This window comes from Sciurus vulgaris (genome assembly GCF_902686455.1).
Source record: "Sciurus vulgaris genome assembly, chromosome: 3".
In the NCBI taxonomy this organism is placed as follows: domain Eukaryota; kingdom Metazoa; phylum Chordata; class Mammalia; order Rodentia; family Sciuridae; genus Sciurus; species Sciurus vulgaris.
Genome location: NC_136463.1, coordinates 169,653,076 through 169,672,065, shown reverse-complemented (window position 1 = coordinate 169,672,065; position 18,990 = coordinate 169,653,076). Strand labels below are relative to the sequence as shown.

Here is an 18,990-nt window from a genome sequence, read left to right as displayed (position 1 = left end):
TCTACCCTGTTTTGGGAGGGTGGGAGCATCACTGGAGAGAGTCAGAAGAGAGGTTAGGAGGAACTTTCCGTAAAGGGAAGTAGTGAGGTCACACCCTGACGGCTAGAGTGAGCCTTGGAAGCTGAGCTGGGGTGGCTCAGTGGAGGAGTGCAGGGCCCTGGGCTCTATCCCAGCACTGCCCCCAGCCGCACACACAAGAAGCAGGGTGGGGCGAGGTTTCCTGGCCTTTCCTCCCGGCCCTTAGCTGCCCCCTGACTCCCAGGAGCGCTGCCCCTGAGGTGCTGTCTCACCCCCTGCAGGATCTCTGTCTGCCCTGGTCTACCAGCACTCCATCATCCCACTGGCTCTGCCCTGCAAGCTCGTCATTCCAAACCGAGGTAGGATGGGAGATGCCCTGCGCTCCACATGCGCCCCTGAGCTGCCTCCTTCGTGTCTTGCCCCGCCAGCCGCTCCAGAATGTGGGCTGGGGTGGAGGGCACTGGTCATTTTGCCAGCATGGGGAAATTCCAAACCTCTCTCACACACACACTTTTTTTTTTCCTGTTAAAAAAGAAGGAAAAGTTTGCTGAGTGTGGTGGCACAGGCCTGTAATTCCAGTGGCTGGGGAGGCTGAGGCAGGAGGATCTCGTGTTCAAAGCCAGCCCCAGCAATTTAGACTGTAAACAACCTAGTGTGATCCTAGTGGGAATGTGGCTCAAGTGGTTACGCACCCTTGGAAAAAAGAAGGAAACGTTTAAGAATTGAATTCTAGGGCCATATATATATATATATATATATATACATATATATATATATATATATATATATATATATATATTTTGTCTTTCCAGATTGTTCTAGAAAATACTCTGGTACCTTTCAGAAATTCATACTGAATTCTCAGAATCAGCCTCATCCCTGGGGAAGTCCTGAGAAGTGGGAGAGTCAGGAGGAGAATGTCCTGGAGGTTGAGATAAAACCTCCGATATTAGTTGAGGATTTTTATCTATCCTATTCAATTCACTGAATTATTAATAATAATTGGTCAACATTATTAGCTTAAAAGTTCAAACACAATTAAAGTAGCATTATTAGCCACATAATTTAGACACCAATTAAATCATATTTTTATGAAACTTGCTGTGGTAGTCTAGCAATTACATAGCTGTTTGATTTTAAATTGTATAAACCTGTGGTTCTTGAAATGTGGTCCCCAGACCAGCAGCATCTGCATCCCCTGAGAACGTGTTAAAATGCCGGCGTTCTCAAAGTCCACTTTATCAGAAACTCTAGGGCCCAGCAGTCTGCATTTTAACACGTCCGCATACCAAAGCATAAGAAACACTGGTTACAAATTATTTTTTATTGATTTTTTTAAAAAAGAGTTTTATGGCTAAAGACTCAGTGGCACATGCTTGTGATTTCAGCTACCTGGGAGGCTGAGGCAAGAGGATCATAAGTTTAAGGCCAGCCTCAGCAACTTAAAGTCCTGTCTCAAAATTAATATAATTTAAAAGGACTGGGATGTAATTCGGGGTAGAGTGCCCCTGGTTTCAATCCCCAGTACCATGAAAATAAATTATTTAGGTACAGTTGAAATAAAAACAGTAGTATGTACTGTGTATAATGTGATCTTTTGATCTATGTACACATTGGGAAGTGGTCAAATCAAGCTACTTAACATGGCCATCACTCTGTTCTCACTAATCTTGAACTTATATTTGTGCTGTGGTGGTTTAAGGAATCAAGGCATTTACTGATCCACAAAGACATGTCTGTGCCAGACAATAGCAACGTCACTGCTGCTGAGGCCTTTCTTTCTGCCAAGCAGTGGGATAAAAACTGTATGGGATGTTGGAAACCCTGGGTGGTGGTTCCACTTAGCACGTGGTGGGCTGAGGGTTGGCGCCCAGCTGTCCTAGACTCCAGAGCTCCCAACCAGCATGCTGGGTTCTTGGAGCAATCATTGAACCTCCCCACTGTAGATAACACAGTGCCGTGAAAAGTGTGTCCTTTGCACAGAGCATTGGCGGAGCTGACCTGAGGCCCAGCTCAACCATGCTCTTTTCCAGCTCCAAGGTTTTAATTACCAGGTGAATTTTTTCTCAGACCCCACAGATGAATCAAAAGATAGCTCGGGCCCTGCCAACTCAACGGCTGACCTGCTGAAGCAAGGAGCAGGTGAGTGGTCCCTGGAGACTGGACCCCTGCCCACACCCTTCCTCCCACCTTCCTGCCCTGTGACTCCTGCAGGTGCGGGTTGGAAGTCTCTCCCAGACCCCGATGGCTCTAGGCAGGTTATGTTCCTCTGTGCAGGTGTTTTGGCCCAAGGCTGCCTGAAATTGGTCTGCCACCTTTTCCCTCAGGAGTGGACCTGGGGCATTTTCTCCACTCACTCCAGCCCCCCTGACTCCCACTGGGGTCCTTTTCTTCTAGCCTGTAATGTGCTTTTCGTCAATTCCGTGGATATGGAATCACTCACTGGGCCGCAGGCCATCTCCAAAGCTGCATCTGAGACGTTGGCTGCTGACCCCACGCCAGCTGCCACTATCGTTCATTTCAAGGTCTCTGCCCAGGGAATCACACTGACTGACAACCAGAGAAAGTAAGCTTGTCTACTTGCTACTTGGGCTGGGCTCTCCTGACTGCCACCCATCCATGCATCCACTTACCCACCCTCACCAACTGATTCATCCCTTGCACCTATCTGCCCATCTGTTCTCCCATCCATCTATCTTGCTCCCATTCTTTACCAGACTAGCTATTCATCCCATCCATCCATCTATCCAACCATCCATCCATCCATCCATTCAACTACCCATCCACCCATCATCCTTCATCCATCCATCCATCCATCCATCCTTCATCCACCTACCATCCATCCATCCAGCCATTGTCCATCCACTTGTTCACACACTCATCAATGATCCATCTGTCTACTTGCATCCATTTATTCCCCATTTATCCTCCCTAACCATTTATCCCTTCATTTGTATGTGTCTCCATCCATCCATCCATCCGTCCACTCACACATCCACCCATCTACCCATCATCCATCTATCCATCCACCATTCATCCATCCATTCATCCACCTACCCATCCATCCATCCATCTACCCATCCATTCATCCATTGTCCATCCACTTGTCACACACTCATCAATGATCCATCTGTCTACTTGTATCTATTCATTCCCCATTTATCCTCCCCAACTATTTATCCCTTTTATTTTTATGTGTCTATATCCATTCATCCACCCACCCATCCACCCACCCACCCATCCATCCATCCATCCATCATCCATCCATCTATTCATCTACCCATCCATCCATCCATCCATCCACCCTCCATCTATTCACCCGTCTGTCCTTCTATAAGGATTTGCCTGAATTGGGTATTCAACTGTCAATACAACTGTTAAAACAGTCACTCTTTCCAGGAGAAGAGTCCTTCCTTTCATATTCTTCCTACCCATGTCCCCAGCCCATTTCCTTCCTCTCTTAGGGTCCCCCCATTCCTTAGTCCTTAGTCAGTTTCTTTCCCAGCCCCTAGCATTTGGACTTGTTTCTGTGGCACATCTGTCTGTCCCTGTGCACTGCTCAGGTCTCCAACGTGAGCAACTCAGGCCATCTTGCTCATAGCAAGAGCGTGACCCACGGTGGGCACAGTGGAAGGTGGCCTGGCCTGCGGAGGGTGGAGGAGGCGGCCATTCCCCTGCTCACTCACTGTCTGATGTCTGAACCACAGGCTCTTCTTCAGAAGACACTACCCCCTCAACACTGTCACCTTCTGTGACCTGGATCCACAGGAAAGAAAGTAAGTCTCTCAGAAACACCTTCCCTCGGCTGGTTCTGGGCTGCTGGAGTGTGTGTGCACATGAGCACAGATGTGCGTGTTCTCGGTTCCCCTGGAAGATCTGTCTGTGTCCAGTGGAGTGTGCATAATTGTGTCAGGCAGTTTTTGAGATTTCCTCTCAGATCTGGAGACCCTCTTAGGACCCAAATGCCCATTTTCACCCCCTCTGCCCCGACCCTGACCCTGACTCTTTCTGTGGCCTGGCAGTGTTTTCTCCGCCTTGAAAGCCCCTGGCTAACCTTGGAGGCATCTGTCTTTCAGAGGTGGGGGCTCCTCTGCCTTGTCCCAAGGTCCAGTCTGGGTGGGTGGTGCTCTGGGGACAGGTGCAGTGACTGACCCTGAGCTGACTTTCTCTCCACAGGTGGATGAAGACGGAGGGTGGAGCCCCTGCTAAGTAAGTGTGGCTTCTTTACCCACCAGCTTGCCAGCTTCATGCTTCTCCGCCAGCAGGCAGGGGCAGGGTTAGAATCCAGAGCTGGGGTGGGGCACGGACAGCAAGCATCTTTGTGCTAATGCCACTGAGTTTTGGAGAAGGCGACTACAGCCCACATGGGTGGTGTTAGCAAAGGAGAGTGTGTCCAAGTGGGGCCAGAGTTGGAAAGGCTTTGGAAACGAAAGGATATTTAAAAATGGGTCTTAAGAGACGGTGCAGTTTGGACAGGCTGAAGGGTAGGAGAGAGATGGTTTTAGTGGGCGGAGGTGGCTCGACCAGCAGACAACAAGCCGGGCAGGGCCGAGTCTGCCCCATGGGGAGGCTCCTGGATGGTTGTTGATTGAAGAAAGGGGAGAACACAGGCAGCCAGGCCACCTCCCGTGTCCAGGAATCTGGGTGTGATCGATGCTGGGGGCTCAGCCTTGTTGTCCTCATAGGCATGGGGGACGCAGAGTTCCCGTTTGCTTGTGTCCCTGCCAGCCAGCCAGGCAGGCCAGAGCTTGCAGTGAGGGCAGGTGGCAGTGGCAGGGCAGACACAGGCTGGCCAGGTCTCTGTCCTGGCAGAAGCAGGCGGACAAGGCCGGCATGCCTGTGTGCTGGGAGCTGAGAGATGCCCCCCACCCAGACCACTCACCCCCACTGCACAACAGCCCTAGCCAGACCAGAAGGAGGGGTGCTGGGGGCTGCCCTGTGGACCCCAAGGTTCCCAACACCTGGGCACTGCCCCAGCCCCTGACATGAACCCGGAGAGTGGAGAGGAGGGAAGTACAGGGCTATGTGTGCGTGTGTGTGGCTTTGCTAATTTGAGCGGGGTGGCGCGGTCTGAGGCAGAGGGGTGTCCGACGGCATCTCCAGCTGTCCCGATTTCCCCATCTCGCTTGAATTAGCAACATGCGGCTGGGAGGGGCAAGCTCACATTCTGTTCTCTGCCCTTGTATTTTTAACTCTGTTTTGCAAAGAGAGAATGTTAGGTCACTCCCGTCTTGGTGCTGGAGGGGACAGGTGTGGGGTCCCCTCCCCCTTGGGTTCTCTGGGCTTCCCAGCCTCTGGAGCGGCGACTGTGTGTGTAGGGTGGGGGACCTGTGTCCTTGGTCCCCCTGACCTCCTGAGTGGCATGGTGGGTGCAGACGGACAGACAGCCCCCTGGTCCTTTGCTTGTGTGTTGTTTGTATGAAGTCAGCCGGGGTGGGGCTGGGAGAAGCGGCTTTAGGAATGCTCCCTCTTCATTTCTGCTCTTGTCCCCACCCTTGCTATCCAGTCTTGTCCTCACTGCAGTTTCCGCTCCCACCCCTCAAAGGGGAACCTTCGCCTACCCTGAAACAAAGCGAGAGGCTGTCTCCAGCCTTGGCATTGCTGCAGCAGCGCCCAGAGGACTCTGTCTCAGGCGCCACCCCTGTCCCTGAGGCCCGGGGAGGCTGGGGACGCGGTGAGGCAGGTTTGGCTTGAGACAAGCTGGCCTGTCCAGGCCGCGTTCCCAGGCCAGTGTCCCCCTGCCTGCCCCTCATGCCCACCACCCTGTCCTGCCCCTGCAGGCTCTTTGGCTTCGTGGCGCGGAAGCAGGGCAGCACCACAGACAACGCCTGCCACCTCTTCGCTGAGCTCGACCCCAACCAGCCTGCCTCCGCCATCGTCAACTTTGTCTCCAAGGTCATGCAGAGCGCTGGCCAGAAGAGATGAACCCAGACCCCTTGCCCAGGGCCAGGGCAGTGGGGGCGGGGCATGTGGGGAGGGGACCCCTGCATCCTGACCACCTGGAATCCAGAAGGAGGACTTTGGGCTTATTTTGGAGAAGGAGAGAAGAAAGTGCAGCGTTGGGAGAGGGAAGTGAATTGCAGAGGGGAGGGGAGGGGAGAGAAAGAAAAAAAAAAAAGATGGAGGAGAAGCACTCAGGTTCTCCTGGCAGATGGAAACGGCAGTCTCCCAAAGCCTCCTAAACCAGCTGGGCCCCTCGCTCCCTGCCCCCTCTGAAAGGATGGGGCTCCTCCATGGGCTGACAGGCCTCCTTGGGATCCACATTTTTGGGGGGAAATGGAAAAGCTCTGTGTCCCTAGCCACCTGCTTTGCAAGGACAGCTCAAGCCGAGAGAATCTTTTTCTGGCCACCTGTGGGGCAGGTTGCTGAGCCCAGCGGCCGGTGTGGGAGAGCAAGTGGAGAAGCTTTTCCTTTTGACACCATCCAGACCAGAGGCCCCTAGTCCTTTGCTGGGCCTCCGATGCACTGTGGTGTGGGTGTTGATGTGTCCCCACCTACGGCTTCACTCACTCACTTCTCTCTGCCTCTGTCTGCTAGGGTTAGCAGCTCTGCTCGCCTGTGTCCCCATGTTTGCACACACATGCATACTGTCCAAAGAAGGTTAGGGTTGGGGTGACAGGGGGCAGCAGGGTGGAGACAGAAGCCCTCTCCTGCAGGAGCACCCTGGGTTCTCCCTCCTGGTCCCTGCACTTAAACCTGGTGGCCCTGGGTGCCACTAGCCTGATCTGTACAGAGGCCCTGGCACCCTGGCTCCATTGCTGGTTCTGCCTTGACCGGGAGTCGGGGACTTTGAGGAAGTGGAGATTTGTGTGTCCACAGGGAGGAGGACTGTCGGGAAGGGTAGCTGCTGAGCTCTTGACACCTTCCGGCCACAGTGGCTCTCAGCTGGTTGGGCAGGCTCCTGCAGCCAGTGCCTGGACTCTGCCTGACCACGGCTCAGCCATTCCTGGGCTCAGGCCCAGCGCCAGCCTTATCTCAGACTTGCTTATCTGCATGCTGCCTTTCGGGGCGCTGGGGATGGTGTCTTCCTGCTCTTTCCTGCCCTGTCCTTCCTGCAGGGTCCTCATGTTGGGGCTCGTCTTGGGGAATCTGCTTCCCAAATTCCATCTTGGCAAGGCCCCAGGAGAAACCTGCGGTCCCTATGTCCCCTCTATAAGAGCTTCGAGGTGTGACTGTTGCAGGTGCCTTTCAGCTGGGCTGCTCAGGGTGATATCAGCAAAGGTCCTGGGCACCACATGGCCTACCCATCATGCCAAAGCCTCACTGTCTCCCTTCTGCCTTGGTTTCCCCAGAAGAGCCACACAGCCCATGGAGCAGAGGACAAAGAGCATGCATTTAGGTCAAAAAGCCAAGGGTCCGTTTGGGGCGTTGGGAAGACCCTTGCCACCCAGGAACTCTAAGCCAGAATGGAAAATTCATCAGAACTCCATTCTTCAGCCCATAGGGGGCCTGTGAAGAGTGGCATTGTACTGATATATAAATATATATAATATATACATGAGACATACTGACAGAATCTGTAAGCTAATAAAATATAAGGGTAAAAAAAAAGAATAGGTAAATTGACAAGAAGTATTTATTGTTTCCCAGATTGCTTTATTGCCTCCCTGAGCATAAACCAGTTCCCATCCCTTTCTTTACCTATAGGTAGAGCCCCAAATGGAGGGGGCTTTGTCCTTGGCATGGCGGGGTCTCCTTGCTCTGGCCTTTGCTTCCTAGGCCATGCTGGGGCTCAGTGTGGTGGGGTGCACATGCTCCATGCTGTTGGCCCCCTGATTTTCTGGCAAGCTGTCAGCTCCCTGGACAGGTGGGGACCTGCCCTCTTTGCTGTGGGCCCGAGTGCGTGTGCGAGCATGCTGGGGACCAGGTGTGTGTGGCCACAGGTGCGTGCGCGTCTCTGGTGTATTTTCTCCTCCTGGGAGCTCTACCCTGTGGACCTTGTTACTGGGAGCTGGAAGAAGAGTGTCTAGCTTAGATGGGGGGCAGAGGTCGAGCCCCCACCCCGCTCCCCAAAGGGGAAGTCTTGGGCTTGGTGACCTAGGTCCTTCCAAAGTGCCCTTCCTTCTGAGATGTTCAAGCCAAATACCTGAAGCCCCTCTCCTTATTCCCTAAGGCACCCCAGTTCTCCTCTAGGACAGGAGACGTTTCCTCATCCGGTTTCTTTGTGAGTACCTTCCTCTCCTGCTGATAGGCTGCGGGATCCTCCTGGTCGCTTACCTTCTCCGGGCTGGAGGCTGGGAGGGCCCTTGCTGGGACTGAGTACTGACTGGGGTCAGCCTTCGCACTTGCTTTCTCACCTATCCACTGCCCCAGCAGCTCTCGTCAGGCCTGGCCAGCCTCTGCACTCCAGCTGGCCACGTGTGAGCTGTAGGGAGGACCCAGAGGACGCTGCAGAGCTGGCCACTGGCTCTCAGCATGTCTCTGGAGGGAGTCGGCGTGGAGAGTTTGGCCTTCCCAGGAGAATGATGGGGAAGGGGCCTCAGCCTCCACAGTGGCCCCACCCTGCCCAGTGTCTCACCAGTGGGCCCTGTATGCACACACACACACACACACACACACACACACACACACACACATATACACACACACATGCATGCACACACACACATGCACACGCGCACACACATGCACACACACCACTCTGCACTGTAGTCTCTTCTTGCCAAAGATTTCCTTTAAAAGAGAGCACTTTGACCCATTGTTATTTTATAAGTGTTTATCTCCCACTCCCTCTACCCCTTTTGCTGTTGTGTGTTGTTGAATCTGTCGTCAGCAAGGAGAGTGCTGTCTGGTCTCTATTGTGGACTGAGGCAGGGCAGGGTCTGGAGAGATGGAAGAGTGAGCAGGAGACGTGGGGTCAGCTCAAGGTGCTGCCTCTACCTGTCCAGCAGGTCTCTGGGGCAGGCCTTGACCTAGCTGGCCTCTGTAGGCAAGGGGCATGGAGGGGACATCTCTGATTTTTCAAGGATTAGAGCCCAGGGGACTTAAGAGGGATGGATTGGCCTGAGAGCCGTGGAGAGGTGACCCCAGAAGGGAAATGGGGGAAATGAGCCATTTGTGTGGCTTCCAGGGATGATGGGAGTGCCCCACCTGGCCATCATGGTTTCTTGGCTCCTTGTGTAGCCAGGCATTTAAGGGATAGAGGCATCGCCTCCTGGATTTGGGAAAGGCATTTTGAGCCATCTGGCCCGACCTTCTCCCCAGGAGTTCTGAAAGCTGAGGACACTGCCAGGGTTCCTTTTCCCCCACTTTTAAGGAATCCTCAGATGTGTTAGGGACTGGCCAGGGTGAGTGGTGGGACCGGGGCTGTGTGGGCTCCTGCCAGGAAGGGGCTCTCGGGAGGGAGAGCAGGGGCCTCTGCTGCCCCGTTCTGCAGGCCGGAGCTGGGGTGGAGCAGGTTCCTCTGCTGCCTAGGTGGGTACAGAGGGGCTGGTGAGTGGGTCCCTCCTGCTCGGGGACGTCTCCCCCTTATTTCTTTTTTCCCAGCTTCAGATCTTGGGAGATCAAGCAGGCCTGCCCCATGTGAGAAAAGAAGCCCACCCTGCCCACCCTGGGGTCTTTGAAGAGCTTGTGGGCAGAGTGGCAGGGCCACCTCTTCACCCAGGGCCAGACCCTGGAATGCTGAGACTCGTGTCCCCATGTCCAGTGGTAACATAGGACGTGTGTGCGCGTGTGTGCAAGTGTGGACATTTGTGTGTGCGTGTTTTGCTCATCTCTTTAGGGCACTTAGGGGTAGGGGTCAGAAGTGGCACCTGGCAGAATGTCAAGTTCAGTATGACCTAGCGGTGAGAGAAATCAGAAGGTGAGAGAAATCAGAAGGCTGCAGGGCCAGCAACTGGGGGAGTCTCAGCGTCCGCCGGGGCGAGGACCAGCCCCCCGTGGGGCTCGGCAGACCCGTTCCTTGCGGTCTGCCCTCTTCAAATGTCGGAAAGATTGGAGGACCGCGTCCTTTTCCCACCCCTGGGCCTTTCCCAGCCACAGGTAATTGCAGGGCCATGTCCAAGTTTGTTTCCTAATCAGTGTTAAGTGGGGCAACGCTCTCCTGTGGGTCCGTGTTTGGTGTGAGCACGACGGGGTGTGCCTGCCCCATCCCCCCCACTTCTCTCCTCTCTTCAGGCTGTTGTTCAAAACAAACATAAGAATTTCCTTCCCAGAGGACCCCAGCGTCCTCCCCCCCCCGCTGTGTATTTATATAGATGGAAATATACTTTATATTTTGTATCATTGTGCCTATGACTTTGCCACCTTGTATAAACCCCGATGTATGCTGTTTGTCCTGGAAATGAATGTACTACACCCGCGCTCTCCTGCTCCTGTACAGCGGCTTGGTTTCTTTGCGATCCATTGTATGGCCTTATAAATGATAAAGTTAAAGAAAAATCCGTGGTGTTATCCAGCTGTGTTGTTTGGACGGGGGGCTGCCAGGCCAAAGGGACCTCTCTTGGGCACTAGACACAAGGGGGATTTGGAGATGCCTCTAGTGGTCCATTCACCCCAAACCCTCCCCACAGCTTCCCCAACGTCCAGGTCTACGTCTGGTCACTTTGGGTCATTCATCTGGATTCTTTCAGCCGGAAGAGAAACTCAATTCAAATTTGTTCAAGAAAAGAATGGCATTTATTAGGCCAAGTGCTGAGAAGGCCAGGCAGAGCTGGGTCCAGGCCTCCTGGGGTAGGATTGGGACTCTGTTCCCACTGCTCAGTCCTGAGCTGGCTCAATACTCAGGCAGCCTCTGTCCCAGTGATGGGGTCATTGGAAGCTCCAGGCCTTCAATCCGTCGGCTTGGACCCGGTAGAAAGAAGAATCCCTCTTCCCTATGTTCTCGGCAAGAGCCCGGGGCACATGCCCGTTGTTCTGCGAGATCCTGCCTCTGGAGCCTTCTGCAGTTAGCCACAGGGACCAACAAGGGGGAAGGCTGGGTGCCCCTCGAAGGGGTGAGGTTTGCGGGAGCAAAGGGGAGCAGAGGCTGCTGGGCAAAATCCAGGTGCCGTTCAGGTGGTTCCCGTGGAGCCAGCTCTCGCTGGGCCAGTCCTGTTCAGGAGGTCTGGGTGTGTGGTCTATGGGGGCAGCCTCGGCACAGCACCAGGGGCTCTGGGGCATCTCCAGATTCTCCAGTTCTCCACTGAGTTTGCAGCATGGCGGGGAGGGCGACTTGGACCAGCTGGGCTGGTCAGCACAGCGGCAGATGGCAGGGCAGCCTGTCCAGCCTGCAGGTTCAGAAGTCCTTCACACTCTTAAAATCACTGAGGATCCCGAAGAGCTCTTGTTTAGAGGGTCGTATCTTTCCCCCTTGACCTCAGAGTGAATTGAAACTGAGAACACTTCAAACACATTCACTTCTGTGATGATAATAAACATATTACGTGGGAAGGGAAATGGTGTTTCCATGAAAGACAGTGATGTTATTTATTTATTTATTTATTTTAGAACCAGGGATGGAACCCAGGGGTGCTTAACCCTGGAGCTACAGCCCCAGCTCTTTTTATATTTTATTTAGAGACAGGGTCTTCCTAAGTTGCTTAGGGCCTCCCTAAGTTGCCCAGGCTGGTTCTGAACTTGCAATCCTCCTGCCTCAGAACTCCCGAGCTGCTGGGACAGTGATGTTTTCTAAAGCAGAAAACGATTGAGTGCTAAGGGTGACATGGTTTTGCATTTTTAAGGTCTTCTTACTGCATCCTGTCTTTGGGAACAGCTGAACTCTCACTAGCTAGTGTGCAGTGAAAATGAATAAAAAAATCCAATAGTGACATGATGCTGTTATGAAGTAGTTTTGACCTCGCAGAACCCCCGTAAGGGCCTCAGGACCCACAGGTGCCAGCCCAGATGGGATGCAAGGTTTGCTCTGTGAGACTAGTGAGCCAGGGAGCACAGAGCTGCCTGCTGTGCAGAGGCATGTGCCAGACTTCCCACTAAATCCACGGTGTGGGGACACCTCAGGAAACAGGCTCTGAGAGGTCACCTGGCTTCTAACTGACAGAGCTGGCACTTGTTGTCATTGTCACCAGTGACCACCCAGTGTTCAGCCCACACTTGCTGATTGGCAGGACCTTTCCTAAGCACATAAGTGTATTTTCTTGCACAAGCACACCTGTGGGATAAAGGCTGTCTTTGTCCTCATCTCATAGAGGAAGAGACTGAGGTTCAAAGAGGTTGGGGCGCTTGCTCAAAGTCACAAAGCTGAAATAAGTGGCAGAGGCAGGCTAGACTCCAGGTGGGCTGACCCTGTAGCCATGCCCTTTCTGGTGTAGAACCAAACTTGCAAGTGAGTGTGTGTGTGCCCATCCCCCCAGACGTACACATGCATCGCACACACAGACGCACAGAGACCACACAGAGCGCCCTGCGTACACACACACAGGCGACCCAGCCTCTTGAGCTGTGCTGCATCCCCTCGTAGGCATCTCCTCTCCTGCCACCTGTCCATCAGGTGCTCTGGAGTGCGGCCAACTGAGTCAGCACCAGCGTGCCCAGTGCCGGGGTTCTGGGGCTTCTCCACCAGGACTGGCTTTGCTCATCAGCCAATGACACCATTAGAGGAGGGGAGAGCTCTTTCTCCCCACTACATGAGCTCTGGGGGGCTGGTGCCTGTGGTCACAGGCTCAGGCAAGTTGGGGTATGGTGGGAAGGGGCAGAGCAGCAAGGACTCAGGAGCTCGACTTGAGCTGAGGAGGCTAGGGGAGGAGGTGACACAGCTACCTGATGTTCGATGGCCTCTGGTGGCCAGGGAGTCAGCTCTCTCTGGCCTCCATATGTCCTGGTGAGGGCTTCGGGGAGGTCAGAGGTGGGGAAGCTCCTTGAAAAGGAATGGGGAGCTTTGGGAGGGGTGAGTTTCCTGTCCCTGGAGGCCATGGGGGCTGGAGACTGCAGGAGGTCCTTCCTAGCTCTCTCAGGTGTGGCTGCAGACACAGGCCAGGACAGTCACCTGTCGGCTTGAGTGTGGCCAGTCCCATGCTTGACACCTGAGAATAGCCCCCTGAAGCATGGCCTTCCTGAGGCGCACCTGCCTCAGAGCCAGGAATGGCTGGGTTTGGTTCCTGAGAGGCCTCAGGAAAGTGTTTCCCTCTCTGGGCCTCAGTTTCCTGCTCTATGAAATGGGAAGATCCTACCCTAGAGGGCGGGTGTGAGGGTGGACCCACACAGCTCCTCACACAGTGCTGGACTGACTGTGGGCCCACTTGGCTCTTAAGGAACACGAGCCTCCTTTCTTTTTCTGGAGCCTCGGCCTCCTCCACCCTTGGCAGCAGAAAGGAGCTGTGGCAGACAGCCTCCCGAATGATATCGATCTGCTTGGCTCCCGACTCCAGACCACATCATTTGGGGATGGTGGGACAGCCGCCTCCATGGCTCCAGCTTTTATGGGGTCTGAAAGATCACCTCTGGCCATCAAGACAGGATGTCCGGTCCCTGGGCCCCTCCTCTCAGCCTCCGCTCCATTCCCTGACTCCCAGCTCAGGCCCTGCCCTCCCCCAGCCCTGCATCTGTGTCCCGCATTGGCAGAACAGGACCTGGCAGGCTATTGTGCCTTCCCGGGGGAACGTGGGCTGGTTTGGGTCACAGGATCGGGGCCTGGGCGGAGCAGGGGCAGAGGTTCTGGAGGAGGGCAGGAGACCCCTGACCCTGGAGCTTCAGCACAGGTGGAGACCTCGGGGTAAGTAGATCGATCCATTAATAATGAACCGGATCACTGTTTGTTGAGTACCCACTTTGTGCAGGTACCGTGTGGGACGCTGGGTCTGATGGGAGAGGGGAAAAACAAAAATCAATCAGCAAATAAATCTTGCAAAGTGATAAGCCTTCTGGAGGAAAGATACACAAGCAGTAAGTGGCAGCAGATGGATCCCGCTGGTCTGGGGGGAGTGGAGAAGGTGTCCCTTAGGAAGTCACACATTCCAAATGTTGGAGTCCAAAGGGCAAAGAGGGAGCCATGGGGTTTCAGGCAGAAGAGACAGCACATGCCAAGGGCCAGGGGCAGGAGGGTCTTGGTGTGTCTGAATCCCACTTTCCTCTCTTAGGTAACAGGCTTTATAGCTGGAACTTGGTGTCCACTGGGAGGCATGACGGAAGAGTGGTTAAATGCACGGACTGTGGTGTCAGACTGTGGGGCTTCAAGTTCTGGCTTCATCCATACTCGCTGTGTGGTCTTAGGCAAGTTTCTGGATCTTGCTGTGCTTCTGTTTCCATATTTGTGAATTTGAGCTGATAGTAGGGTACCTAACTGAGATGACTATGGGGATTGAGAGTTTAAATCTATAAACACAGCTTGGAATAGCACCCGGCAATTAGTGAGTGCTCAATCGATATTATCTAGGAATATTACTTACTTATTAGTCCTTTTATTTCTCCCTTGCTAGACTGTAAAGTCCACAAGGCAAGGACTGAGGCATGTGCCCAAAGGGTATGGGAGACCCTCTTCAGTGTGCCTGGAGGGTGCGAGGTGATTTTGAAGTCAGTGTGGCCAAAGGGAAGGAGTGGGCTGGGCTGGGGAGGGCGGAGAGTTAGGCTGGACTTGGTCGTCACTGCAGTAGAGCAGGCGATGTGTTCGAAGGTCCTGAATCGAGGGGCAGCAGGATCAGGTGGCATTTTGCAAGATAACATCTCTGGGCTATCTTTCAACGTCTGCTGAAACCCAACTCTAAGCCAGATGTTGTGAGGTGTTTTATTGAATGTTATCTCATTCATTACATAACATGATTCTGGAAAATAGGTATACAGCTAAGGAAACCACCACTTAGAAGGATTAGGTAGTTCGCCTGAGATCTCAGAGCTGGAAAATGCCACAGAAGTGAACTTAAGATTGCTTTAGCTCTGTATCACAATATTGGTTCAACCTCTGTAACAGAGAGAGATCAAATGACCAAAACCTCAAAGGTAGTGGTTTATTTTCTCTCAAGTCAGGGCTTTCGCTTGTATTATGACTCTCCCTCATGAAGTTTTTCAGAGACCCGGGATCCTTCAGTTTTTTTGCTCTGCCCTTCTCAGTATGTGGTCCATTATGATTGCTCTGACTCCCGCCATTACAACTGCATTCCAGTCAGTGGAAGTAGGAAGAGAGGGAAGAAAGGGCATATCCTTCTCCATAAGGACATGTAACATTGTTTATATCACATGCATTATTTCTGCTCAGATTACAATGACCAACACTGTCACATGGCCTCAGTGAGTTGCCGGGAAATGTCACTTTTTGCCGCATCTGTACTTCTGGGGACTTAATGCTAATGCAGGAGGAGAGAGCCGGTAGTAGGAACAATTGCGAATTTCTGCTTCACACTCCAACAGCAGCAGGAAGGCAGTCACCTCTGTTGCTCCAGAGGTGGAAGAAGAGGGGCTATGTGGCTTCTTCCTGGGGCCATGCTCAGGGGACGCTAAGGGGCTTGGAAAAGCCCAGTTGCTACTTGACTGCTGAAGGGTAATGGGAAGAGAAGAAAGTGGCTGATCTCTCCCACCGAGTGAGAAATCTGGATTTGGGCAGAAAGTATCCTGCTTGGAGTTGGGCATGATATGAGAAAGAGCATGAAAATTCTAGAAGGAAATGTTCCTTGGGTGACTGGGATCTGGGAATTATACCAGATGCTGCTTGGAGTAGCCATGTGGCTTAGTGGTCCCCTGCTTTCAGGAGAAGGTTCTGGCATACCGGGACGCCCCCAGGGCAGACTGTCCCGGGTGACCTGATCCTCCCTCAGGTTGTACAGCAGACAGGTCCAGGGATGGACACTTGACTCCCGTTTGCTCAGTCCACATTCCTTCCTGGACTGCAGAAAGGAGAAGAGGGAGAGTCTTGGGGTTGGCGCGGGACAGCCTGGGACAGCCTGGTCTTTCCAACGTGCGACCAGCCCCAGGAGCAGGAGGGCCACCATCTCAGCAGAGGACAAGGTCTGGGGTTTCCAGGCAAAGCCTTCATGTTCCATGTCTGGCCCAGAAGCTCACAGGGCCACCAGGCTGGGTGAGGGACATCTCAAGGTGCTATGGTTTGGATGGGAGGTGTCCCGCAAAGCTCCTGTGTGAGACAATGCAAGAAGGTTCAGAGGTGAACCGATTGGGTAGGAGAGCCTTGATCTAAATGGTGCATTAATCCCCTGACAGGGATTAACTGGGTGGTGACTGCGGGCAGGTGGGTGCGGCTGGAGGAGGTGGGTCACTGGGGACATGCCTTTGGTATGCGTTTTGTGAGCTGAGCTTACTCTCTCTCTGCTGCCTGGTGCTGGGTCGTGAGTCCTCCACCTCAATCTTCTACTGGGATGTCCTGCCTCACCCCAGGCCCTGGACAAAGGAGTGGACCCTCTGTGGTCCTCTGAAACCGTGTCAAGCTCTGTTCCTCCTCCAAAATTGCTCTTGCCAGGTCTTCTGGTCATGGTGGTGAAAAAGCTGACTAAAACAGGGTGACCTCTGGGGACAGGGACCAGATAGATCTCCATGCCTTCTCACTAAGCCCCAAGTAGGAGATGACTTTCATTTTCTTCCCAGTTCAGTGCAGAGCGCCACGTGGCCTGGGAACGTCACCTCACAGGAAGACTGCCCTGCACTTTGTCAGCCACGCTGCGAGCATGTGACATGCAGGCCTGGCAGAGAGAGGAGGGTCACCCGTGGAACCAGAGGAGCACCAGTGTGTAAGGAAGAGAGGAGGAGCCGTCCTGTGGAGCCAACAGAGACTCAGGAGGGAGGAGGGCCAGGAGGGACAGGGACTGGGTGTGTGAGGAAGCATCCAGAAGGAACAGCAGAGCGTCACTCAGGCACCGCCGTAGCACTGAGTTGAATAAACTCTGGGAGAAGTCACTGAGTTCCACCTGTAGGAGGCTGTGCTTGTCCTTCCCACGGGACAGTGCAGCAGATGTGGCAGAGGCTGAGGACCAGGCTCTCCCGGAATCTGCAGAGCTGTCCCCTCTGCTCACCCCGTGCACATCCTGCTCTGAACGTTACTCTTTCCATTGGTCCCTTTGGCCTGGGTTCACCTGCACAGCAAGGCTGGAGCTGGGGAGGGGACCAGGGCAGAGGGGTTTGTCCTGGAAAGCCCCGGGCGACTGCTCAGAGGAGCTGCCTGATACCCGGCCGGATCTTCCTGCTGCAGGATCCTCGGGTGTCCACAGGGGAAGGAGAACCGGTCTCTGAATGCCGGTCCTTCAGACACGAGGGACAGGTGAGCTCGATCCCGTGGAGATAAAGGAGGTGAAATCCAGGTGAGAGCGGCCAGCGGGAGCCGAGCTCTGGAGGGCAGTGGCTTTGCCTGTGCTGGGTGCTGAGTTGGGCCGTCCCGTGAACTTGTCCATCTCCCTTTCCTTCTACGTGTCCTGGATGGGGACACGAGGCTGGACCAGGCAGCTGGGAGCCACGGTGGATGCTGGCGGGATGGAGGTTTGCAGGTTTGGGACCTGCAGCGAGGCGTTAAGAGTTCTGCATAGGGTCCCCTCCTCTTCTGCTCTTCCCGGCCTCCCCTGTTTGGGGGCTCCCCTTCCTCTCTCCCCTCCCCTCGTTCTCCTGTTCTCCACCCTGTCTCCCATCCTTCTGTCTCTCTCCCGGCCTGCCTCCTCTGTGTTCCCACCCAGCTGAGGCACCAGTTGACAGGACTCTGACAGTGAAGGATGGAGACTAAGGGTACCTCCCTTCTCAGGGACCTCCGGGAAGAGGAGGGGCCAAAGCTGGGAGTTCAGAGAGCTGAAAGGACTCTGGAATGCCCAGACAGGGCCTGAAGTCCTCCTGCAGACAGCTTCCCAGTGCTGCCCGAGCCTAAGGCTCCCTCCAGTGGCCAGATGGGGAGTTGCAGCCACTCGACCCTCCTGGAAGAGGTCAGTGGGCAGTTGGCTGAGCCAACTTTCCCAGGGCCTGAGAGACATGATTAATGGAGAGCTGGAAGCCCAGAGTGAGTCTGCACTTAGAGGCGGCCTGTTTATGTAAAGCTCCAGGGGACTGGTGGGGACAGAGACCTGGCGGCCTCCATCCCATCACTAACCACCCCTCCTGGCAGAGGAGAGCAGCCGAGTTCCTCAATGGCTGGACCTGCTTGGGGGCTGGACTGGAGGCCACTCAGGTGGTCAGCAGTGGCTGGAGCTGTGAGGAGTCCCCGGGCATGGCTCAGTGGCAGGGGCACTGCCTGAGCAGTCAGGGGCCCTGGGCACGCAGGGTTGGGCAAGTTCATTTCTCTCTCAACACCCCCACATCCTCGTCTTTAACATGGCTTTTGAGACAACTGGCCTCTCTGGGGGTCCTCCCCAGAGCCCCACATGTCCTGTGCTCATGTGCTTGCTCCCTGGGTCTGCAAGGCCAATCAGTCCATCCCCCTACAGCGGGCCTACTGTTCACACTCTATATCAAGATGGGAGCAAGGTGAGTGCCTCTTTTATGCAAATGACGTGGTGTTCAGTTCCTCTGGACCCTTCACGACCCAGACGCTCTGGAAGTTGGGTTCTGCTCGCCCTTCTGTGAGAGCAAGCACCTTTCTGGAGGTCCCAGGCCATGGAGGTGAGAATCAGCTGCTCCCCCTCCTGGGGATCTGAGTCCTAAGAGCTGAGGTGGGGACACCTTTAAGCCCTGGACTTGGTTATTTTACTTCCTCCCTTTTCAAAGTCAGTGACATTCATCAGGAAACAGAGAGGGAACACCAACTTTTCGCTCCAGGAACACCAGCCTCAGCTCCCACCACTCAAGTTTCTAAGAAAATGAAGCTGAATTTGATTGAAAGCAATGCTTTTCTAAAAGTGGAACAGGCCTCTGTTCCATGAAGAGGGTGTCCGTGGGTGCTTCCGCAGAGGCAGGATCACAGTCTGACAGGCCTTGGAAAAAAGAGGCAGCAGGACACTGGCTTCCCCCTGCCTGGGAAACCAGAGGCCGAGAGCACAGGTAGGAGCCGCAGCTTCTAGTCCACTGCTCTGGGGGGCCTGAGTCTCAGCTCTGCCACTTCCTCACTCATGTGACCCCAGGCAAGTTATTTGACCTCTCTCTCTCTGGACCTCAGTTTCCTTGTCTTTAAAATGGGATAATAGT

General features: G+C 54.1%; 1 protein-coding gene across 21 annotated transcripts in view; it reads left to right on the top strand.

Moving 5' to 3' along the window:
• Positions 1–7,557, top strand: part of TNS1 (tensin 1) — a 210,284-nt gene extending 202,727 nt beyond the window's left edge. For all 21 annotated transcript variants that reach the window (XM_079132552.1, XM_079132550.1, XM_079132548.1 and 18 more), the window contains 6 exons: positions 300–377; positions 2,089–2,160; positions 2,416–2,584; positions 3,726–3,794; positions 4,195–4,227; positions 5,799–7,557. In XM_079132552.1, coding sequence (XP_078988678.1) covers positions 300–377; positions 2,089–2,160; positions 2,416–2,584; positions 3,726–3,794; positions 4,195–4,227; positions 5,799–5,943 — 566 coding nt within the window. In that variant the 3' untranslated portion in view covers positions 5,944–7,557. The remainder of the gene's footprint in view (positions 1–299; positions 378–2,088; positions 2,161–2,415; positions 2,585–3,725; positions 3,795–4,194; positions 4,228–5,798) is intronic.
• The last annotated feature ends 11,433 nt before the right edge of the window (positions 7,558–18,990 follow it).